At 50.1% G+C, this 23,620-nt stretch overlaps 5 protein-coding genes across 5 annotated transcripts; 3 read left to right on the top strand and 2 right to left on the bottom strand.

Moving 5' to 3' along the window:
- Positions 1–2,907: 2,907 nt before the first annotated feature.
- EI90DRAFT_2928220 (uncharacterized protein) lies at positions 2,908–3,189 on the top strand (the record flags this gene model as incomplete). Its single annotated transcript, XM_039054957.1, has 1 exon — positions 2,908–3,189. A coding segment is annotated over one exon (282 nt), but the record flags the coding sequence as incomplete, so codon positions are not given.
- A 2,939-nt stretch (positions 3,190–6,128) lies between these two features.
- On the bottom strand, positions 6,129–7,301 carry EI90DRAFT_3067504 (uncharacterized protein; the record flags this gene model as incomplete). Its single annotated transcript, XM_039061025.1, has 4 exons — positions 6,736–7,301; positions 6,386–6,615; positions 6,232–6,326; positions 6,129–6,174 (listed from the first exon to the last, which is right to left on the bottom strand). Coding segments are annotated over exons 1-4 (675 nt in total), but the record flags the coding sequence as incomplete, so codon positions are not given.
- A 579-nt stretch (positions 7,302–7,880) lies between these two features.
- EI90DRAFT_1788409 (uncharacterized protein) lies at positions 7,881–9,418 on the top strand. Its single transcript, XM_039052192.1, has 5 exons — positions 7,881–8,517; positions 8,583–8,683; positions 8,785–8,878; positions 8,970–9,075; positions 9,186–9,418. Exons 1-5 carry the CDS (start codon positions 8,279–8,281, stop codon positions 9,207–9,209), a joined length of 564 nt encoding a protein of 187 aa, XP_038913486.1. The 5' UTR covers positions 7,881–8,278; the 3' UTR covers positions 9,210–9,418.
- A 301-nt stretch (positions 9,419–9,719) lies between these two features.
- Positions 9,720–11,260, bottom strand: EI90DRAFT_3156156 (uncharacterized protein). The gene is made up of 5 exons (XM_039066038.1): positions 10,619–11,260; positions 10,452–10,552; positions 10,271–10,364; positions 10,083–10,188; positions 9,720–9,972 (listed from the first exon to the last, which is right to left on the bottom strand). The coding sequence occupies exons 1-5, from the start codon at positions 10,867–10,869 to the stop codon at positions 9,943–9,945; spliced, it is 582 nt and encodes a 193-aa protein (XP_038913485.1). The 5' UTR covers positions 10,870–11,260; the 3' UTR covers positions 9,720–9,942.
- Positions 11,261–12,018: 758 nt separating this feature from the next.
- EI90DRAFT_3067496 (uncharacterized protein) lies at positions 12,019–14,384 on the top strand. The gene is given in 8 exon segments (XM_039061024.1): positions 12,019–12,213; positions 12,312–12,605; positions 12,617–12,618; positions 12,692–13,165; positions 13,269–13,471; positions 13,572–13,647; positions 13,746–14,032; positions 14,116–14,384. The coding sequence occupies 8 exon segments, from the start codon at positions 12,032–12,034 to the stop codon at positions 14,248–14,250; spliced, it is 1,653 nt and encodes a 550-aa protein (XP_038913484.1). The 5' UTR covers positions 12,019–12,031; the 3' UTR covers positions 14,251–14,384.
- Positions 14,385–23,620: the final 9,236 nt, after the last annotated feature.

The following is a 23,620-nucleotide window of genomic DNA, read 5'->3' as shown; positions in this document are numbered from 1 at the left end:
ATTTTGCTTGGGGTTGTCGGGAATGATGGGGAAAATAAGGAAAAATAAGGAATGAGTGTATGGAGTGTTGGATAGTGATAGAATGAACATCGGGAGTGTCAGAGGGTATGTGGTATATGTTGGTGGCCAAATTCCGCAGAATCCGACTTTTTGCGGTACACGGAGTTGTCCCCACAACAACGTTGAAGGAGGGAAACGCTGGTAGTACCCTGACACCACTATATCATGGCCTACAGACATTACCTAGCGCCTGACACACAGTCCCCTAGTCCCTCAAAGCTCGTTGAACCTCCCCTATCATCGTTGTATTTTTTGATAATTTTTCAGACCAGGTTACTGTCGAAAACCCGGATCGTAGGGTAAATGCGTGAGTCCGAATGCAGGCGAGGCTCAACCAGAGGGGGGTCCGAGGGCTCCGGTAGTGAACCGAAGCTTCTCAGGGAGCCTGGTTCTGCTGGGTGGTACAAGAGGCTCTAAGAAGGACGCAGCCTCAGCGACTCGGAGGGAGCGCTGTGCCTCTGTTACGTCTCAGTTAGTCCTTGTATTTCTTATGTCTGAAGTATCTTGTAGAACAGGAATGGGATTCACTCAGAGGGACTTTGGGTGGCATTTTAGTTGAGATTAGAACTGAGGAACTACAGGTTCTAATTTATAAAGGGGAATGGGAAGGACTTAGTCAAAGTCCGAATGACAATGGGGCAACACCAAAAGGTGCCGAATGATACCGAGAGGTACCAAAAGGTCCTGAACGATATCTTAAACGGGGAACCGAGGTGTCAGGCCAAGGGGGGCGGAGTTGGAGGCCGGAAAATGAATGGGGAAGACAAATGGGTAAAGGGGGTTAGCCGACTGAATGGTAGGAAGAAGGTAGTCGTGCTAAGAATGGAAGGTGACTAATAAGTGATAACATGAGGGAGATCACTGAAGGATGCGGGTAGCTCTGAAAGCGGAGTTGCGTATCCAAAGGATGTTAGGTGACTCAAATAAATGAAATGGGTGGAGGAATGGTTTAAGGGCATGTCACAGGATGTTGGAGGTCCGTCAGGATATCGGAGCAAATCCGGGGTCTCCAAATGTTCCGACTCGGGACCGAGCTTCCGGGATGGGAGTGGCCAAGGTTCGGTGTGCCGCAACCAGACTGGAGCTGAGACAGTCAGGAGGGAAGGTGACCTGGGGAGTGGGGAGGCATGGTGTAGGGGATGGTGAGGTTGTTAGGAAGGTGTGGTGTGGTGGGAGTGCGTGGGGTCGGGATTCCGGGATATGACAGTTACAGCCCACCCGGACATGTTACCAGGCTGCTTTCACAGTATTTTCACCATAACTCCCCCAGTTCTTCTCCGATCCGGACGCACTTGGTATTGTTGGAAAGCTACCATCAAGACAAGTAGAACGAGTCTAATATCGGGAGATTTGGTGCAGCCGCTGTGGAGATCGTCGGAGTTTATCGATTGTGTGGCCATTCCTATATATTTTTATGTTTTCTGTTGTTTCCTTTGTTCTATGTTGTTCTGTCCATTTCTATCCATCCCTAACACCGTCAGATTGCTCGGACATTAGCTCAGTATAACTTGGGTTTATATACAAGATGTATCTAGTATGATACAGAGATTCTCCCCTCTGCTCTGCTAAGTACTAGGTCTGTGTGCCTGGGGTGGTGTCTGAGTGCTTGTAGTCTTGGGGACAGTGCTTTGCAGGCAGTACTGCTAGCTTGTCTTCCAGGGAGGTCCACCTAGTGTTGAGATTTTTAGGCTGAGTTAGTCGGGACTGGGGTCACAGTGAGTCTGAAACCCTAGGTGCCCTTTCCACCCCCCTTCTTCTTTCCCTTTGGTGAGGGAGCAGCTGAAGAGAGGTGAGCCCTTTACTGTGGTCTTGCCTTCCTTTCCCGCTTGCAATGTCAAAGAAAGAGTGGGAGCTTGTCCATTGGTTGAGCACACACCAGTTGTTGCGCAGTGATATCAATGATTTCCTAACATTAGAGTGGGTATGTCAAGTTCGTCCTTCAGTATTAAGTGAAATGAGACTCAACTCCAGTTAGGTCAAAGATCATGCTACTCTGCCAAGTTTTCCACCCACCGAAGTAATGTGAAGGATACAGTTGGCCCACCAGCATGGAAATCTGAGATTGTCATGTTACCAGATGCCCCAAATGAGCCACAAACATTTTATTATCATGACCCCATCAAGTGTGCTCACTATATATTCCAATGGTCCAATCTGGATGGAAAGATGGAGTATGTTCCAATGGAAGTTTTTGACTACAATGAGCTTCTAATGTGCATCCAGTCTCATAAAGACCATGAGATCTGTTAAACATTTGAACTCTCCAGTGCGAAAAAGTGAAATACAGTTAAGATTGCCACTGTAGTAAAAGGCAGCAATTCAGGAGAGAAATATTAAGTAAATATTTCAACAGGAGAGCTGGTTAACACTCCAGATTTCAAAGTGTAAACACAAAACAGTTATCTTGCTACTGTTAAAAACAAGCAATAAAATAAGACAAAAATAAAACAAACCCAAGGGACACTCCAGACACAATCCAAATCCATTAACTGAATAGAATCTTTGAAACTTCACCAAGTAGAAGATTAAATTCAAGTTTAAATCCAAATTAAACAACGCTACACAGAATTACACCTAGACAAATTAAGAAATTTCAATAAAGAAACAGCTCCACAGGGCTCGGTTTATCTGTAAGTAAATTCCCAGGAACTTTAAAACTAACCCATAAAAATAGAATTAGCCAAAGCACTCGGATTGGTACTATATTTACAATAAACAATACTAGCACACTTCCCCATCCTAACTAAAGAACCAGGGAACAGCTTGGTGGTGGTCTCGTTTGAACCTCCCAACTGACCTTCCTTCGTTCTCTCCTTCACCAACAGAAAGGTTCTTGTGGCCATCTGATCACTTGTTGATTACATCTTCATGGCACACTACCCATATGTCTCGGAAGCCAATATAGAGACAATGGCTGCACACTTGGGAAGTTTCCATGCCCATAAGGGGATTTTCGTTCAGAGTGGCATGAGGGGAGCAAAAGAACACCTTAGAATCCCAAAGTTGCATGCTCTTGTCCATTATATTGAAAACTCATACCAACTTGGTGTTCCTGACAACTTCTCTACTGAAACTCCTGAATCACTGCATATCCAGATGTGCAAAAACCCATATAAAGCATCTAATTGATGCAACTTTGATCAACAAATCTTGAATTATCTTGACATCTAGGACTGTCTCAGTCTGCGCCAGCTTTATGAACAGCACCAGGTTGGGGTAAGAGCAAATCTCCTGTATGGGAAGGTTGCCTTGAGTACTGATCGATTTAAAGATCCATGCTACCAACCCTCATTCTGCATCATCAGCAACAGACACAAGCCAAGCTGAGGTGTCCCACCTCACAACACAACTATATTCAGCACACATTAAAATCTCACATAAACCACATATGTATGCAATGCATACTTCCAAGCTCGCACAAAGGTTTTCTGTTCCACATCTAGGTTCAGCTATTTGTTGGATGCTGGAACTAGGTGACAATGGTACTTCAGCATGCATATGGGAATATAACATTGAACAATTGCCATCATCATTCCAATACCTTGATGTTTGGACCTATTTTCACCTTTCCATTGCCCCAATCAACAACCATTCACCTGAGGAGTACACCTCATATATTGCAAATTCCCACTTCACTCCCATCATTGTTGAAGTCAATCCCATGCTCTCAGGGATCCTGTCAGGGCACACCTGCCTGACCTGGTTCCACCCAGGCCCACCCGGGCCCACCTCACCCGCTCCCCACTACCCATCCTTCCTCCATCCTCCATCCTCCCTCTTCCCCCTCTTCCCTTTCCTCCCTTTTCCCTCTTTCCTCTTTCTCCTTTATTTCATTCTCCCTTTCTGTTTATTCTTTCTATTTACACAGACCACCTTCCCTTGTATCATTGTACTGTTGACCCATCCGGCTCAGACACCCCAGACAACTTCCCGCTATGCCTAGCACATGCGCCTGCAGCAGATGCCCTCAGGATCCCCTGCAGGGATACCCAGATGGCTGCGGCTCTCTCCATAGATGATGTGGCACCTGTCATGTGACCCAAGCTGCATGTACATAAATGTACCTGAAGTGGGAACTGAAGAAGTAACCTTCTTCTCACGTTTTCCACTTCAGTCTAAGTGGCCAGGGACTACAGTCCCAGATCGGGCCCATCAGTATGTGCGCCCACTTCGCTCCCCGAGAGGGTCCCTCTGCCAGGTGCTACATCTGGGCCCCCTCCACCCCGGACGCGTCCCTGACAGATCCATCGTAAGCAGTTCACAGACCTCATGAGTCCAGGCTTACAAAATATGTCAGGTTATTGCCCAGCTGAGGTATGCCTCATTATCCAACCATGCAAGTGTTTGCAACATCCTGATGCAACTGCAATAAAGTATGCTGTTGTCTTGTGGTATTTGAAAATCCCTTCACAGCCCAACCATGAGACTCAGATGTACGAAGTTTGTCAAGAAGTCAACATGCACAAAGAATGCAAAGCAGGAGTCATAGAATTATTGGCCATTAAGGGGCTCTATCCACTCACTCCCACAATTGAAAAGGATTGCCCTCTAGCACTTAGCAAGGAAACTTGCTTCGACAGATTTTCATGGTATCACATCAATTGTTTCTCATCCCACTGTTAGACACTGGTCCAGGGTTGGCACCAAAGATCGCTGTTGTGGGCTGCTATATGCCACGATGGCCATGATGCCATGAACAAGGCCTGAGGGTAGGGCATTTGGCCTCAGCGACTCTAAAGGAGCGCTGTGCCCCCTAGCTGTCTCTTGGCCCTCATTTCAGACTCACTGGGGTTGCCTTGCTGGGGTCAGGACTTGGGGGTCATGGTCAAATCGATATTAGAGCTAAGGTACAATAAAGTATCATACAGGATATATATAGGGAGAAAGAATGAATGGAAGCGGACCCAGGCCGAAGGCCAAAGGGTCTGGAAGCAAAAGGGAACAAAGAGCGGGGTTGGCTGCACAGCAGCCAGCAATGACTGAGGGTCAAAACAAACAATAACAGATAAATAAAGGAAGGAGCATAGGGCCGCAATAGCGGTGATGGGTATTGTAGCAGTGCTGGACTTGGGGTTGGGCCAGAGTCGGGTGCGGGAATGGTAGTGGGGCCAAGTGGGCAGGGTAGAGGAGTCACACTCGGCACGGTGCTGGAGGCAGACTCAGGGTGGGGAGGTTGGTGTGGCTGTGGGGGAGTGAGCAGGGAGTCCTCAGGGAGGATAGGGCTGAGGTTGGCACTCGCACTCGCGCTTGCACAGCGGGAATAGGCTCAGGTGGCATCAGGACAGGCAGGGAACGGGCCGGAATGCATGGCCATGACACCCACTCCCATTACTATAGACTTCGGGGGAATGCCTGAAGTTTCCTTCTAGACATAAACAGAACAAAATCCAGAGATTCGTGGCCGGGTTATTGCAGGATTGCTTGACAACGAGGAAAGGGATCCCAGTCCCACTGTCATCCAGGTGTTGACTTTGGGGATTCATTATCCCCTTCTTGTGGTACGAACCAATCTCTAAACCGTTCCACATGAGACCAATAGCATTTGAAAGCGCCTGGACAGGCACATCTAACACCATCTGTCTCATTTGAAACAGTGAGGATTTGGAGATACAAGATCCAGGTTGTATGAAATGTCGATAGGTGAGACGATGAGGTGAAGGCGAACAAGCAAGTTGTTGTGAGCAACAACGTGATCGGCCTTGGGTTTGGTTCCAGGGCCTATCTACTTATTAAATATACATTGGCAAATTAAGCTGTTTTCGGCCAGGAATACCCTTTGCTTGGCTTGCATGGCAGGATGTGTGGCAGGCCAAGGCCACGCTGGCTTGCTGAAAAACTTCCCCGCTTCCTATGTATGTGGTGGGCTCCCCACCCTCCCGTTCTATTGGCACGAATTTACCGGGAACTGTCGGACCAGGGACTTTGGAATCAGCAGCCCTCTCTTCTCCCTGCGCTGACAACTAGAATTACGTTGACTGCATCTTGGACACCACCAAGCATATTCTTGATAGGGACATTAGCGATCTTGGCATGCTTGACGGCAACGGGACCCTGGAGAATCCAGACACATCGATGATCTTGATCGAAGATGTCTTCCGCTGCCCAAAGAGAGTCCTGAGAGCGGCAGAGTTCATACCCCGGTACACTCAAAAGAAAAGTGGGAGTACGCACCTTCTTGAACCAGACTTCGAATCCAGCATCGAGATCAGGAATGAAAGGTACTGGCTTCTGACCAGGCCGTTGGGCAATCGACAAGTATCCTTTAACTGCTCTTGAGATTCGGAATATATCTCAAAGAACGTCTTCAAGAAAACCTCAGGCTCACCAAGCGATGAATAACTTTGCAGAATCGATCTTTCGGCGTGCCATTGACTCCCGTGAATCGCTCCTCGACACGACGGAGCCGGTCTCCAAGGGGATTTCGAAGCGTAAGGTCGATCCACCTCTTCTGGTGCTCGATGTACATCAGACAAACGGGCCGAAGGACTGTCTCCTCATAGTCAGATCCCCAAGATCCCTCACGACCTCCCCATCTTTCTTCTGCGCAAACCAAGGCTTGTTGGAATCGCGATTAAGCTTCTCGATGACAGAATCCTCATTCCGCTCCAGCCACGCCGCACGCTTCTCCTTTGGCAACTTGAACACAGTATTATCAAACTCTTTCCAAAGCCGAACGGCACAAGTCGCAATTTTGTGAATCGGCTCCCCGAGCTCGGACTGCACAGTAAGGATGCCACCGGTCTCCTTCTGGTACGTCCCTTCCCGCCTTAACAATAAGCTCCTTAACAGAATCGGATGTGTGCGCCTCTTTGGCTATCATAACCCACGAAGCGAAGAGAATACCACCGAAAGACATTGGCTGGACGCCACACCCTTCCACGGACCAATCACCAGTGATATACGGCCATGTACTCTCAGCGTCTCCGAAACCGGGAACCAGCCATAAGCGAAATGTTGTGTTGCTGACGAATGGCACCATATGATAGGCTGATGGAAGTCCTCACAGGAGTGGTGCCCACCCGCACGACCGCCAGTCCACTGCAAAATGACAAGGAAATGAAGACTTGAAGCAGCGACGCGAAGTGCATCGATGATTTCAGCAGCTTTCTCAGTGCTAGGAATACCCGCAGCAGCGCAGAGACCTCCAATGGGCAAGCCCTCGCGCTTCAGCCCTTGCCTTGGAATCCAAACTGGCGGGGGTTGATGTATAAAGAATTCAAAGTGATACCAACTCCATACATTGGACCTCGGCAACCTTAGCGTGAACAGCAGCAGCATTTTAATGACCTCCCCCAGCAAGTTCGACGTGGTAGCCTGCGCTAAAGATAGCAAAAACGAAGCCTGCCTTGGTAAAGGGTATAACGCTTAGAAACCAAAAATGACACAACACATAGATCCTAAATGAGCACATGACGAACAATAAACGCTGTTGAACTGAAACTAACCTTGGACCTCCCTTTGGAATCTTTGTTGATAGAACGAAATTCAGTTCATGTCATCAACTGACCCGCTTAGGAGGGTGTAGTAATACGACTTGAAGCAAGGGGGATACGAAGAATAAGGGACGGGAGGAATGTGGATTTGGCACCCAAGGTTATCTAGTCGTAAGAGGTTGTGAGCGTAGTAACTTGCATAGTGCGATCGGCGACCCGTGAGAATCTGTGACCCGACTTTTGCTGATGTTGTCTACATTTGCTTAGCACGACGGTGGGGGTTTCTTTCACTATCCTTAGTCTAGTTTAACGACGTTGCGGTCGCCCCAGGTTGATTCTTAAATGCAAACATCCCAAAATCTTGCGCTGCCAGAGTTACCCTACTAATGCATTCAAGTACCCGCTTGCCGTGGCGGCCGCGCAAGTTGACTGGACCTGCAGCGAATGGACAGGACACCAGCCTTGGTCCCTGTTCTTTTCACATAAGGGGAGGGTGAGAAACAACCCCAGTGGCCACGAGTGCCGGATCGTTGCCACCCTTACTGAAAAAAGGAGCTGTGGGATGTCGATCCCGCAAATGTGACATCGGACAACTGTCTACTTGTGGATTTATCACACACTTTTTTTTTCTGCTGAAGGGTTTGACCCTCAGGCTGGTCGTCAGCGTCGGAGACGAGTCTCCAGATCATCAATTTAATCCATCGCTATAATGCGCCCCGTTGAAAGGGTGTTTCTTGTCCATAGTTCATCCCATCCCCCGCTCTACTAAGCTTCGCGATAGAGAGATGGTCTTCTCTACTATTTTACATGTTCTTGCATACATCGGTCTCAGCTCTACTGCCCCTTCACCATTCGAGGTTGATCAGGGTTTAGTTGCGAACAACTTGGGGCTGCTGTCTGATCCCGCGAGTGAACCCCTCCTCCCATATGAGTATTGGGGACGCCTGAACTTCGATTACGAGTTCAAGAAGCTCCATCCCGTCAACATTTCTGGGACGCAAAGGGTCAGCGTCAGGTTTCTCGGGTATGTCTTTTTTGAGGGATAGTGAAACTACTAGAGTTGCTGAATTTCTTCTTGCCTCTACACAGAGGGAATTGGACGGATACGAAGGGACACGTAATTGCCAAGGTTCTTCCTAACATCGGTGGAGAGCAAGGGTACTGGGACAAGAAAAACAATTTCCATCTAGGTTAGTCGCTTGCTCCGATTTGTGCAGCAATTCCGGATCCCCCCCAACTGAAATGAACACAAAAAAATCGTGACTGACCGTGCCATCCCATTGATAAATAGATGTTCGACAAACCATACAATTCGTGAGCGATGGAAAGTACGGTTACGTCCAATTGAAAGGCTTCAGAATTAAAACCAAAGGTCCCGGCACCATGTCAGTCTCACTCACGCACATCATCTCTTCACACCATTCCTTTGGGAAGGGGGCGTCGTAGCTGACTTGACCTTCTTTTGCTCGATTACAGATCCATTGAGACAGACTCGGCCGATCACCAGAAATGGAACAACCAAATCTTGTATGCCCTTGGCGGCTTCGTCAGTACTGGCGTGTCAGCTCCTATCTGGGCGGTGGTAAGTCGAAATCGGATTTCAATCTCGGATCCCCCACCCCAGGTTAACTGCTTTTTTTTTTTTTTTTTTTTTCCCTCATGCATTCCAAATCCTTTTTTTCCACACAACAGGGTCCGCCTGGGGTCCCCGAGTAAGGAAGAGTGAACGTCCGTTATGATGATGGAGGGCGTTCTTATGCCCCGCGACAAGGCAGCGTTCTTTTGCCCGTGTGCTTGCACTTTGTGCCTCTTGTAAAAAATATCCATTTTAGGCTTTTCAACGTCCGTTTGGGACCCTTTGTCCATTGGTTTGAATGCATGATGATTGGTCCCTTGGAAAGAACGTCCACTAAGCGAGAAGCCCTGGCATTATTGATTTTGGCGTGTACTACACATGATGTCAACCGGGATGGAAGCACAAGTACCTACTACTCTTTGAAACCGTGTGGTCAATTCGAGTCATTCATCTGTGAAGCTATCTATTCACACAGTAGTTAGTAGTTGTGCAATGACCGTTGTTGACCTGACTATGCTTCTCATATACACACATCTGGCGCAAAATCGAGCTAGATATCCTCAATCGTGAAGCCACCACGCACAATTCAAAGCAGTGATCGATCTACTCATCCTTCTTAGACGCGCCCATTGCATGAGGTGTAATCAAGGAAATCATGCATGTTGTACCACCGCCTTGCAACATGTAATGAAAACAAATTTGATCGAAGAGACACTAAGGTCAAGAAATGCAAGTGTACTGCATGGATGAATATTTACAAAAGTAAGCCCCGATTTTTTATTTTTATTTATTTATTTTGGAACACACATGCACAGGTTTACACAAAGGGGCGCAACAAAAAAAACGGTCGCTCGCTTCTCAACCACTTGATCGTTACATAATCTTGGGAGGTGCAGATGGTCCCTATTTACAAAATAGGATGTTGTCCATGAGCAAAAAAGGAGTTGCGCGCGCGGGGTGAAGAGGAGCGGGACGGATTGATTGATTGACGAATCCGGGAGTTCAAAACTCACCAATGCCCAAATAGAACCTGTTAGGATGTTACCGGAGAATGAACCGAGGGCGTAAAAGATCTGGTTGTTAAATTTGAGATTAGCGGCCGAGTCTGTCTCGACGGATCTGTATAAACCAGGCATGCACGTGTAGAGTCCGGGTCAGCTACGATGGAAACCCCCTGTAGGAAAGAGATGACTCGACTGACACGGTGGTGCTGGCATAGGCACCCCTCTTGTAGCCTGTCAACTGCACGTAACCGAACCTTCCATCGCTCACGAATTGGATGGTTTGTCGGATATCTTATGTTGTATGTATGCAAAATGTAAAATGCAAATATTTCAACGATACGGAAGGACGGGAAGGGGGGAAAGAAAGCATTGACTAACCTACGTGGAATATTCCCTCCTTATCAGTGTATCCTTGATCACCTCCAATAGCAGGAAGAACTTTGGCGATCACCCGTCCCTTCGTATCCGTCCACTTCCCTCTATCGCGCAACCAAGATGCGAGTTAGCCACGAAATAAAATAAAAGAAAAAGAAAAAGAAACATACCCGAGAAGCCCTATGTTGACTCTTTGCCCCTCAGTAGCATTGAGAGGATTAATCTTGCTAAAGTCGTAGATGAAGTTGACGCCACCCCAATATTCAGCCGGGAGAGCTGGCGCCGCGCCATCTTTATTATGAGCTAGCAAGCCGTTCCCCAGGAGGGCAAGACCATGGTTAGCATCGAATGGTGATGCAGGGGCGGCGGCGATGACGCCGATATAAGCAAGAAGTTGCAAAATCGCAGTGAAGACCATCATCTCTATCTCGAAGCTTTATGTGTAAAAAGAAGAGGGTTGGGAAGGAAAACTAAAGATTCGAACTGTGGGGGTTGAAGTATGTTTGCCAATGAATTGATTGCTCTCGCAGATTCTTCTCCGGAGCTGACCCTTCAAAGGACGGCTCCGCAGTTCCGCACCACGGGGTTCAATGTGCCACCCTCACCGCCCAAGCGCAACCGCGATCGATTGGATAGGTGGTAGCTTCAAGGTGGTTCTCCATGCTTCTGACGAAACACGGGTTTCGTTTCGTTGTGTTCTTTCGTGTCAGAAGCAGAAGAGTGCTCGGATTCCTTTGACTGACTGATAGCAACTCCGTAATAGACGAATAGACGAATAAATTCTGTCAACTCTGCTTGATTCTACATAAATGATCGAGATTGTCATGTGACTATCCAAAAAGGCACAAAATGAATGGTGGCCCAAGGGGTACAATCTCGATATACGTAATACAAAGAGCGCCTTTTTGCAATTGAGTGTCCAAAACTGCATGTGCAATTCCCAAAAATGGGTGTTGAAGGGTTCAGCGGGTGATATGATCTTCGCTGCCGGATGCCTGCTCCGGTTGCAGACGTCAAAAAAAAATGAGATCTATGAGCCCCAGGTCCCGACCAGCTGCAACGCGCTGGAAATTGATGAAATGTATCTACATACATCACGGTATAACAAGAACAACGGAGTGATACATACATATATGCAGGATTGTGTAATCTTGTCAGCGGCGTTAGGGCCCCTCAGGTTGTCTGAATCGGGCAAACACCATTATTGTCGTTTTTTATTTAGAAAATGAATTGAAATCAAAGACACCTCTCGGAGATTTTCTTCCGATTCACTGAATTTGCTTCAACCTCCATGAGAAACGTGAACTCGATTTGGTACCCCATTGCAAATCGCTCACACGAGATGCATTTGCCAAAAGTGTACTTACATATCCTTCGCATAGGAATACTCATCCTTCGCATGGATTCACGACGCATAGAATGAGTCGGCCAGGGAGTGCTGCCCGCTGTTCGACAAGCGCAGGGAAGCGAATGATTCAGAATCACTCACTATACAGTATGCATCTATCTCGCGCAGACCCTGCAGATACAAATAGAGCCCCTCGCTATTTTCAAGCCCCCCTCTCTCCCGTCCTCTCACCATAATGGCTTGGACTGAAGCGCTTATCTGGGTGGCTATCTTGTCTTACGGGTGGTACAGGTTGTCGTGGAACCTCCTTCGACGTTACTTTATCAGTAACAACACGGCGCTCGATGACATTGAGCTGTTAGGCAAAGCTCCACCTGCCCAGAAGATTCCAGGAACCGTCGTTATCGCTGGAGGCAGGTGAGTAAGGGCCCCCCCAATAACCAGTCTTCTCTACACACGCACAAACCCAATGTCCTGAGCACAACACCATCTTGCATTATTATTATTATTATTAGTTTCTCCGGATACGTTTCCGCAAGGATTTTAGCCGATTACTTTCAGACAATCGTTCTGATCGACCCTGAAAGCGGTGTAGTGGCTAATGGAAGAGTTCCACAACGTCCCCTCTACCATCTTCTCTTAGCCATCTCTCTCAAAATTCTTCGTAAACTTTACCCAAGTTTCGATAACGAAGCGCCAAAGGATGATGTTTACATTTTTCCTGGAGTGAGACATTGGTGGATCGGTAGGAATTACTTCGGGGACTTTAAATCAAAAAGGCCTGAACAGATTGGTGGCTCGCGAATCTCGTAAGTTTGTTCATTATGCTCATCGTATTTTTTTTCCCTCCCAAAACTGAGACGATTGTCGTCGGGGTCACGTTCTCTTTCCAGCCTTGAACGTCTCTGTCGACGCTTGTCCATTGCATACTGCGGTAAACGTCTTCAAGTCATTCAAGGAACCGTCACCGGCCTCAAAGCTTCGCCCGACAAAACAACCATCCAATCAGTTTCTTACCGTTCTGCCTCCCCCTCCTCAGAAGCACCCACCACCAAGGCAACTTCCAATACCATACCATGCATACTCTTCGTCGATTGCGCAGGCCCGTCTACTATTGGCTCTAAATTATTACCAGCCGCTAGCGAGAAATGGGGTCCTTACACCCGTACTTCGTACAATCCCAATGCGAAACATTATGCTGCCTCTTTTCTTCTTACTCCCGAAACGCAAGAAAAGGTATCGAGGGCGTTACCCAAAGATGACCGGTCTTTTGGGAGGTGGGATAAGTGCGCTGTCATCGGTGCTTTTTCTCCAACGCCTGAAATTAGTCGAGACCTTTTCGCTTATCAGCGAATCGAAGGGAACAGACGTGAGTTCTCCCCCCTCCCCCAACCACCCAGGCTTGCTTAGTACACTTTTCCCCCCTTGGCTTACGGTCCTTTTCCTTTCCTTTCCTTTTTTTTTTGCGGCAGTACTCATTGGGTATTCGGGGTGGAATGTCGACAGCTGCCCTAAGACCTTGGCTCAGTACATTGAAACAGCGAGACAATTGCACAACAAGAGTATTTCAAAGGAGCGCCACCAGCAAGATGAATGGCTTTTCGACGTATTACGACTCCTTGGAGAAGATGCTGATATCCTCGACGAACCTATCCAGTGGGATGGTCATACCATGGTAAGATTTTTGAAAACATGAGTTCTTCGCGTCGCGCGTGCTACATTGAAGATAAAATGAACAAGAATTCTTATATATTCCTTTTTCTTTTTCTGCTCAGACTTCCTCCTTTTGGATCGATTATGGGTCTAAAACCGTCCCGAACAACTTCATCGCCATTGGTGATTCCGTGATGGGTAAGTTCCTCAAACCCTTACATATACCTGAACAACATTAAATAACCCCTCTTGCATGGCTTTTTCATAATACTTGCTAAACGTTATTATTACTAAAGGAGTAAACCCGATCTTCGGGCAGGGCGTAGCCAAACTCTTGTATAACGCAACCGTTCTCAATTCCATCTTACAGAAGGCAACAACAACAAAGCGACTAGTGGAGTTGCCCAAACGCTTCGCTCGTTCGTACTTTGACCGTATTCTTCGCATTGACAAGGGCATGTTCGATACCAATCGTATTCTCGATTATGGCTACGAGTCTACCGTTCCTCAGCCTGGGGAGACGTTGGAGACTGGCAAAGGCTTTAGGAGATATTTTGAGGCGTTATTACACTCTCTTGCTTATGTAAGTGCTTTTCTCTTTTGTGTTATAAGAAACACACTTAACGAATCGGGTCTGGGGTACGTTGTTGCCCGTGTTGTCTGTAGGATCCAAGTGGATATGAGATCTTTGTTCATGTGTTCGGCGGATTCAGTCCCGGTATAGATTTGCTGACTCCTTCATTTATCTTCAAATCGTTCTTTTGGATGTGGTGGTCTCCTCCAAGAGCATCGTCTTCCTAGATTCACAGAAGCACTTAACCCTCGATAGATATCAAATCTCTTTTTTTTTGTGGCCGTTTTTTGTTTGTTTAGAGCCTTACGGGAAATGTGTGGTTTGCCCCACACTGTATCTCGTAGGGGGGTTGAGTCTAGACTCTAGGGACGCTAGCCTTACCTAGATGATATAAGTAACATATTCTGACGTGCGCGCATGAATTGACTTTTTGAGACTCGGAACCGAGACGCGTCTGAAGGCCTTACATAAACCGGCTCAAGCCGATAAGAGACTTCATGAACTCATGAAGTAGCTAGAGAAGTCACCGAACCAGGTAAGTTCAATTTTACACGAGTGTGTAAATACAGTAAGATCCCTTATCCTTAGTGCAAAGAGGAGCCCGGCGTTATTTATCATTTTGCGTGGGCTCCTGGTTTGTGTCGTGCAACTAAACCTAACTCCATCCCCCAGTGGGTGATGCAACCGGTCATGTGCCAGAAAAAAAAAGTGGTAAAAAAAAATCCATTTCGGAACTAGCTGAAGGTATCCAGGTGCACTGGAATTTATCTAAGTCAAATTTGAATTGAGCTTGACACCGAGCATTTCTTTTTTTTTTGTGGAACCCCAGTAGCTTTCGCGAATATGTTGTATTTGGGGTTTGTGTTGGGGTCAGGTGATCCCCGGGAATGGAATCGGGCTTGGACTGGAACTGCTGCTGTGAGGAATGCGATTATGCACGCTTGTGTGGGACTCTCAGGTGCCCCCAATCATGGGGGGTCCGGTATACCCACTAAAACCCCGCTGCTGTTCAGCCAGTTGTCCAGTTGCCTCTCTTCATTCAGTAAGTTACCGTGTGTAGTATTAGATTTGTTGGGAGGGCCTTACTACCATACTTCTTTCGGTTGGTTAGGGTGATGTTTTGCTGGAGCTTGGTGTTAAGGCCGGCTTTTAGGGTGTTTCTAACTGTCAGGGACTCGTCCGGGGTCGAGGGGGTCCGGGTATAGCGTCCGGGACCGAGAGCCTGGCGGGGGGCGGATCAGGCGTGCGTACTGACAGGCCTGATGTGGGACAGCGGTCCCTGGCCACTTAGACTGAAGTGGAAAGTTGAGAAGAAGGCTACTTCTTCGGTTCCCACTTCAGGTTCGTTTATATACATGCGGCTTGGATCACATGACGGGTGCCACGTCACCCTCGCACACAGCCGTAACCACCCGGGTGTCTCCGTGGGAGATCCCGAGGGTATCCGGTGCAGGCGCGCGTGCTGGGCACAGTGGGAAGTCGCCCGAGGTGCCTGGGCCGGGTACATGGTGGGCGCGCTGCAGATGGGTCAGTTGTACATTGATACAGAGAAAGTCGTCCGTGTAGAATAAAGAGAGAATAAAGGGGAAGTAAGATAAGGAGAAACTGAGGAGGGGAGGATGAGGGGGAAGAAGGGAAAGGGGGAGGAGGTAAGGAGGGGTGGACCGGCGGGGTACCGGGTCAGGTTGGGCCAGGTGGAGCCAGGTCAGGCGGGTGTGCCCTGACATCACCCCCCCTTAAGCCGCTTCGCCTCGAAGCGGCCAGGTGGTTCTCCCTTTCTCTCCCTGGGGCTTGGGGGTGCGTCCTGTGAAATTCTTCGATTCGGTCGGGGGCATGGGTTAGGTGGTCCCGCTGGAGCCATTGGTTTTCAGAGTTCGGCCAGCCAGTGAACTTTACCAGATACCAGAGTTTCCGGCGTAGCCACTTAGAGTTCAGTATCTTCTCGACCTCATACTCTTCCTCTCCTTCTACCAGTTCCGGGCCTGGGCGTGGGTCAGCGGGTCTTTCTGCGATACCGTCCGGGAGGTGTGGCCTGACGTTCGTCACGGACACAACTGGGTGGATTCCCTTCTGTCGGGCGGTGAGCTGGAGCTTAACGGCGGCCGGGGAGATGACTTGGGTGATCTTAAAGGGGCCAAGCCACTTGTGGTCCAGTTTCTTAGTCGGACGGTCGGTCGTGTAGTTGTAGGCATTGAGCTAGACTTGGTCGCCCTCTCGATACTTAGGGGCCGGGTCACGGTCCCGGTCGTAATATCGTGCCATCTCGTCCGCTGCGTGCTCTAGGGCTGCCTTTGCCTCCTCTTGCATTTTCATCATCCTTGACGAGAATGCATTGGCGGCTTCCACCTCGGATGTGCGCGTGGGTTCTGTCCCCATCCTGGGGTGTTGGCCGGTGTCGAGTTCAAAGGGGGTTCGGTGAGTGGAGGAGTGAACGCGGTTGTTGTAGGAGAATTCTGCTAGCGGGAGCCAGTCCGCCCAGTCGTCTTGGCGGTGGTTGACGAACACCCGGAGGTAGGCCTCGATCTCTTGGTTGACCCGCTCCGTCTGTCCATCCGTCTGGGGGTGGTAGGGCGTTGAAGGGGTCAGCTTGACACCTAGGAGGTCTGCCAGCTCCTTCGAGAAGCGGGAGACAAAGGCGCTCCCTCTATCGCTGAGGATCTCTTCCGGGAGCCCATGGTGTCTCCAGACATGCTCCAAGAAGAGTCGTGCGATACCCTCCGAGTCCACAGTCGTCACGGTGGGGACCGCGTGGATGCGTTTGGACAGCCGGTCTACTACGACCAGGATGGCATTATATCCTCTGGACTCTGGGAGCTCCCCTATCATGTCCACTGAGATGACCTGCCAACGATGGGTGGGGATCTTATTCGGGGTAAGTTTCCCAACCTTTTGTGAGGGGAAGGGTTTGACGCGATTGCAGGTGTCGCATCCGCGTACATATCGTCCGACATACTCAGCCATCCGGTGTAGGAGAAATAATATTCAAAGAATAAAACAATGATCTATCAGAATAGTCAACGAACAGGTGACAAGTTCAGACGTTTAACAGATCTCATGATCTTTATGAGACTGGACAGACATTAGAAGATCATTATAAAATATCTACACCCATGTAGTATGAGATTTAATCTACTACAATCATGCCTAGAACTTGACATAGGTGTAATATTCAAAGAATATATCCCTACAACAAGAAAATAGCACATAGACGGCAGAATAAGAAGGAACATTGGGAAAGAAATGTAAATATCTCGGGAACCAGTAAACTTTTGACTGTAATCTTTTTACCATCTGGAAGGACTGTTTCTTAACTTTATCCACGGTTTTGTTTCATTCTAAAAGCTTCAAAACTGACGGAGATATCGCTCAAACGGCGAAACACCTTATAATTCATATATATTTATTTGCTAATTCTTACAAAAGGTAATGTGACTCAAGGGAAATATATTGGCGCCCGGGAGTCTGGCGGACCGAATACCATATGATAGAGTATTCCCCGGCGCGGGCGGACAGTTTTTGATCGCATCAGAAGAGGAGAAAATGCTAAAAAACCGGATCTTGTATATTTTCCCATGATTCATCAAAACTTTTTGATTTTAAGCCCAAATAAATCGGAACAAAGGAATGATTGATGATCTGGATCTCGGATCATAAGCATGAAGTGATTCAGAAGTCCGCGGATCAGTTAATTAATTGGGAAGGCTCTAGAACATTAGTAATGATGTGGCTTCACAAAAAGGGGTCAATTAGAGAACAGTCTAGAAAGTTCCTTTATAGCCGAGTCATTTCTAAAGATAACCGTTCGTAATTAAGGCGGTGTAGAGCATAGCTTCTGCGCTACAAGATCCCGCTGAGATCGGCCCAAAAGACAAAGAAATGAATTACTTATTGCTGAGTCATGTCCTAAGTCCATTATTAAGCTTACACAGCCCAACCCCCTATATCATTCTAGAACTATCTATAATACAAATGTAGCACATGTAACTAGTGCGAGGCGTGGGAGTAGAGAGGCCTCTGAAAAGCATAAAAGGCCACCGCTTCTGCCCCCTCTCAAACCTCAGGTAGAAATAAAAGTTTAATTCTCCTCACCAGTGGTTGGTTTGTTTGCTCCAAAAGATAAAAGCAAATATTAGTTGTTAGCTAATATAAAACTAACACGTCACTCTAAGCGTGAGTTAGGGTCAGTTAGACACAGCTGAACAAAAGTGTCATAGTGAGAATTAGTGAGAATTTGGTGGAGGGACTTCTTAATTGAATAATCTCTCAGCAATACTTGGTTATCACACCACAGGAGAAAAGTGAGCGATCCTGAACCTGCTAGATAACTAGCACGCACTCTAAGCGATAGAAAGAGCAGTTTGGTCACTCCTGTATTGAGTAACATTTATTGCGGAATTATTTTATTAGCAGTTTTCCTTCAGTAAATTATCAGGAAAATCACATCCTACTGAAAAGTGGTAAATATAGGTGTAATATTGACTAGAAATCATAGTAAAGTCAATATAGAATTTTATCCGTAGACGATCTATACATCAGGTGAGATCGTTGGGGGGTGTTTATTGTTGTTTAGACAGTGAACAATCATATATTTGGCAACCAAAACACGGTCAGTATGCAAATCAGCACAAACTCTAATATCGTTATTGGACGTAGGAAACTGGTTACATAAGGTGATCCAGCTCCGCTCCTTCACCGGGGCCACCAGTAGTCATGGGAGACGAGTTCCAGGGTTTTCCATCGCCCTGGGTGCCCCGTCGCCCGTGAGTCGTGGTGTAGCCGTACCAGGTCATGGCGGAGCTGGGGATCTTTTGGGACATACACCCTTCCCCGGTACAGGATCAGGTCACCCTGCTTCTCCCATTCGTCCGACCTTAATGTCCCTTCACCCAGTTCTCGCATGGCCTTCACTACCTTCTCATCATGATCCCTTGCCTCACGTATCCTTCCCAGAATACCCGCCTCTTCACCTTCTACCGAAACTGCCTCTGTCGCGCGGGCTTCAAACCAGGCGGGTTGGAGAAAAGTTAGCCCCTCGTTGTCGTCTCTCCCCTTCGGGTGGTCAGCACGACGGGAGAGTGCGTCCGGCTTCCCCATGAGCTTCCCAGGACGGTGGACGAGGGTGAAGTGGAAGCGGGAGAGGAAGAGGGTCCATCTGGCTTGGCGTCGATTCAGCCTTTGGGCCGTCCGGAAATAGCTCAGGTTGCGGTGATCGGTGTAGATCTCAACCCTCTCTTCAACGCCTTCTAGGAAGTGCCGCCACTCTTCAAGGGCTCGGACGATCGCCAGCATTTCCTTGTCGTACACTTCGTAGTTGCGTTCTACATCCGTGAAGCTTTTGGACATGAACGCTACCGGGTGAAACTCCCCATCCGACTGGAGCTGGGAGAGGACTGCACCGGTTGCGAAGTTCGAAGCGTCGCATTCGAGCTTGAAGCGGCCGGAGTCTGAAGGGAAGGAGAGGACGGGTGCAGTAGTGACGGCTTCTTTAAGGGCTAGGAAGGCACCGTCCTCATCCGGGCCCCAATTCCAGGCTTGGGTTTTCCAGGTCAGCTTGTGGAGGGGGCGTGCTTTCTCTGAGAAGTCCTTGATGAACCGGCGATAGAAGTTCACGAACCCTAGGAAGGACTGCACCTCCTTCACTTTGGTTGGGACCGGCCAGTCAAGAACTCCACGGACTTTCACAGGATCCATCGCCACGTTGCCCTCCGAGATGACGAGGCCCAAGTACTCAATCCGTGTCCGCTCAAATTTACATTTTTCGGGCTTCAGGAAGAGCTTCCTCCTTCGCAGCGTCTCCAGGACCTCCCGTACTACCCTCCGGTGTTCCTCTAGGGTCGCGGTGAAGATGAGGATGTCGTCCATGTAGCAAATGACGACTTCCCGGTCGATGAAATCCCGAAGGATGTCGTTCATCATGGTCTGGAAGGTCGCGGGGGAGTTGCACAGGCCGAAAAACATCACCATGGGTTCAAATAACCCCCGGTTGGTCGCGAACGCTGCCTTCCACTCGTCCCCATCTTTGATCCGGACGTTGTTGAACCCCCAACGTAGGTCCAGGGCCGAAAAGTACTTGGCGTTGCGAAGGCGGGCGAGAACGTCTGAGATGAGGGGGAGCGGGTACGAGTTCTTGACCGTGATTTCGTTCAGTTTCCGATAGTCTTGGACTAAGCGCAACGACCCGTCCTTCTTCTTGACGAAGAAGACTGGCGCCCCCATCGGGGATTTGGACGGGCGTATACGCCCGTTCTGCAGGTTTTCCCGTAAGAACTCGTCCAGTTCTTTCTGCTTGGGTCGCGAGAGAGGGAAGGTCTTTCCTCTGGGTAGCTTCGCGTCTGGCACCAGGTCTATGGCGTGGTCCCAGGGCTTCCGGGGGGGTAGCTGGTCAAAGGCTTCCTTAGAGAACACGTCCCGGAAGTCCTGGTAGTGCTCTGGTACCAACATCTCGAAGGGCACGGGCTCTGCCCCCGGGTCGTGGGCCTCCTGGGCCATCCGCTGGGATGGCGTCGTGGTTGCTCTCAGGTCATGTCCCCACCCCGGGGGGAGGATCGCAGCATAGATCCCGTCCCCGGGCTCTACCGTGAGGTCTTGGTCATCTCCCACTCGCGACCCCCTGCAGGAGGATGGGCAGCGGGACATGACGACCTTCTGTCGTGCCCAGTCCACCTCTGGGTTGTGATGCAGCAACCACGAGTGCCCTATGATGAGGGATTGGCGTCCCAGGTTTGCAACTGCAAAGCGGGCCCGTTCTGTATGTCGTCCGAACGTCAGGAGGGCTTCTAGTTCTTCCGTTATGGCCCCATTCTCGTTCGGGGTGCCATCGACATTGTGGACGGGTATGGGCTGTGGGAGCGGGGTGGTCTCGAGCCTGTGCTTCCGGACGAACTCAGGGCTCACGAAGTTCCCGGTGGCCCCTGAATCCAGGAGGGCTGACACTGATACGGGGGCGAGAGAGGTCAGGGCGGTCAACGTCACCGTGAGGTTGAGTGACCTGGGGGATTGTTTGGAAAGGACGTAAATGGCGGGTGGAGACACCGCTACTTCGGGTGTTAGCTCTGGGCGTCTCTCACTTCTGTGGGTAGAGGATGCGCTTTTCCTCTTTTTCTTTGCGATAACTCGATGGAATTTCTGCAGTGGCTTTGACTCGCGCACGTTGCGGTATTTACACGGGTTATCTTCTACAGGCGGCCGGGGCGCATCCCTCACCGGTCGCCTTCCTGAAAATCCTCTTCCTGGGGGTCTGGCCCCGTCTCTCCCTCTTCTGCCTCTGGTCCCTCACCCAATTGCCTCTTCAGCCCTTCCATCAACGCTCGTAGGTCCTCTGGATGCAGGTGTCGGACTCGGTGGACCTTAGGGTGCGGGCACTCTCGTGCGACATGGCCTGGGGCGTTGCAATTGTAGCACAACCCCTTCCGTCTTTGGTCAGTCCTCGATCGGTTGAGGTCCATTGGCTGTGGACCTGTTCCTGGCGTGGGACGGGTTGCGGGTGTTGGTCGCGAGGTGGTGGGTGTGGGCCGCGCGTAGGGGGGGGGTGGTGGCTAGAGGGGGTCTGGTTGGTGGGAGTGGGGGTCTAGGTGGGGGTGCTCATGGCTGGGTGGCCTGGAAACGTCGCCACTGGTTGTCGAGGAGGGTGGCCTCGCGTTTCCATTCAGCCCAGGTGGTGGGCATGGGGCGGAGACGGTAAATGCTCTCGCGGAGCCGGGCGTTGATCGCTTGCTCAAAGCGGTCGACCAGCCCTACGTCACCCAGTCTTGAGGCAAGCCCTAATATCTCGAACTCCTGGATGACCTTGTCCACGGAGTCGCTCCCCTGTCGGATGGCCGCCAGCTTCTGCTGGGCGGTGGCTTCCCGATTTGGGTCCTGGAACATGTCGTCGAGTTCCGTGTTGAACTCGTCCATGGTGAGTGCCGGGGACCCTGCCGTCAACAGCGAGATCGTGTGTTGCGTTGCCCATGCTCCTGCCGGCCCTCCCTTCATGTAGGACAACACGAAGAGAATCTGGGAGAGGGCGGTGGGGAACTCGGACGCACAGACGTGGAAGTAGATTCCACATTCGGCTTTGAAACGGTCCAGGTCCTCACTGGCTCCCGAGAAGGGCATGGGGGGGGCGACCTTAGGTGGCTTGGGTCTGGGGGCAGGTGTGGGAGCGGGTGCGGGGATAGGCGCGGGTGCAGGCGCAGGAGCAGGTGGGGGGTGGTTAAGGACTTGGTTTTCCACAATAGCCTGCAGTTCCTGGAACCGGGCTAGGAGGTCATCGTACTGTTCTTCCGTCACCATGGCAGGAGAGGCAGGGGAGGCGGGGGAGATGAAGTTGAAGCCTTCTTCTGCTGTCAGGGACTCGTCCGGGGTCGAGGGGGTCCGGGTATAGCGTCCGGGACCGAGAGCCTGGTGGGGGCGGATCGGGCGTGCGTACTGACAGGCCCGATGTGGGACAGCGGTCCCTGGCCACTTAGACTGAAGTGGAAAGTTGTTATTATTATTAAAGGAGAAATATTGTACTACTTACCTGAAGTGGAAAGTTGAGAAGAAGGCTACTTCTTCGGTTCCCACTTCAGGTTCGTTTATATACATGCGGCTTGGATCACATGACGGGTGCCACGTCACCCTCGCACACAGCCGTAACCACCTGGGTGTCTCCGTGGGAGATCCCGAGGGTATCCGGTGCAGGCGCGCGTGCTGGGCACAGCGGGAAGTCGCCCGAGGTGCCCGGGCCGGGTACATGGTGGGCGCGCTGCAGATGGGTCAGTTGTACATTGATACAGAGAAAGTCGTCCGTGTAGAATAAAGAGAGAATAAAGGGGAAGTAAGATAAGGAGAAACTGAGGAGGGGAGGATGAGGGGGAAGAAGGGAAAGGGGGAGGAGGTATCGTGGTTGCAAATCTCGGGCGCCAGTCCCTCATCATAGGACACTTGGGGTTGCTGCACCACAACCCAGAAGTGGACTGGGTACGACAGAGAGTCGTCATGTCCCGCTGCCCGTCCTCCTGCAGACAACCGCGAATACAAGATGATCAGGACCCAGTACTGGAGCCTGGGGATGGGATCTACGCTGCCATCATTCCCCCAAGCTGGGGCCATGACCTGAGAGCCACCACGACCCCCTCGCAGCGGATGGCCCAAGAGGCCTGCGACCCGGAGGCTGAGCCTGCGTCATTTGAGACGCTAGCACCAGAGCACTACCAGGACTTCTGGGATGTGTTCTCCAAAGAAGCCTTTGACCAACTGCCCCCCCGGAAGCCCTGGGACCATGCTATAGACCTGGTACCGGATGCCAAACTGCCCAGGGGGAAGACCTTCCCACTCTCGCGCCTGGAACAGAAAGAGCTGGACGAGTTCCTACGCGAGAACCTGCAGAACGGGCGCATACGGCCGTCCAAATCCCCCATAGGAGCACCAGTCTTCTTCGTCAAGAAGAAGGACGGGTCCCTACACCTGGTCCAGGACTACAGGAAGCTGAACGAGATCACGGTGAAGAACTCGTACCCGCTCCCCCTCATCTCAGACGTCCTCGCCCGCCTCCGCAACGCCAAATACTTCTCAGCCTTGGACCTACGCTGGGGGTTTAACAACGTCCGGATCAAGGACGGAGACGAGTGGAAG

Source organism: Cantharellus anzutake, assembly GCF_015039405.1.
Source record: "Cantharellus anzutake strain C23 chromosome Unknown EI90scaffold_41, whole genome shotgun sequence".
Lineage (NCBI taxonomy): Eukaryota > Fungi > Basidiomycota > Agaricomycetes > Cantharellales > Hydnaceae > Cantharellus > Cantharellus anzutake.
The sequence above is the reverse complement of the archived record's forward strand: the minus strand, read 5'-3'. Positions and strand labels throughout refer to the sequence as shown.

Excerpts from the sequence above, each read along its gene's own strand:
- EI90DRAFT_3067496 (XM_039061024.1), top strand. The coding sequence starts at position 12,032 with ATGGCTTGGACTGAAGCGCTTATCTGGGTGGCTATCTTGTCTTACGGG. Across the intron at positions 13,472-13,571 it reads AGTGGGATGGTCATACCATG|ACTTCCTCCTTTTGGATCGA; the intron begins GTAAGATTTTTG and ends TTTTCTGCTCAG. Across the intron at positions 13,648-13,745 it reads CATTGGTGATTCCGTGATGG|GAGTAAACCCGATCTTCGGG; the intron begins GTAAGTTCCTCA and ends TTATTACTAAAG.
- EI90DRAFT_3156156 (XM_039066038.1), bottom strand. The coding sequence starts at position 10,869 with ATGATGGTCTTCACTGCGATTTTGCAACTTCTTGCTTATATCGGCGTC. Across the intron at positions 10,553-10,618 it reads GTCAACATAGGGCTTCTCGG|AGGGAAGTGGACGGATACGA; the intron begins GTATGTTTCTTT and ends GTTGCGCGATAG. Across the intron at positions 9,973-10,082 it reads CAGGTTCTATTTGGGCATTG|GGACCATCTGCACCTCCCAA; the intron begins GTGAGTTTTGAA and ends TTTTGTAAATAG.
- EI90DRAFT_1788409 (XM_039052192.1), top strand. The coding sequence starts at position 8,279 with ATGGTCTTCTCTACTATTTTACATGTTCTTGCATACATCGGTCTCAGC. Across the intron at positions 8,518-8,582 it reads GTCAGCGTCAGGTTTCTCGG|AGGGAATTGGACGGATACGA; the intron begins GTATGTCTTTTT and ends GCCTCTACACAG. Across the intron at positions 9,076-9,185 it reads CAGCTCCTATCTGGGCGGTG|GGTCCGCCTGGGGTCCCCGA; the intron begins GTAAGTCGAAAT and ends TCCACACAACAG.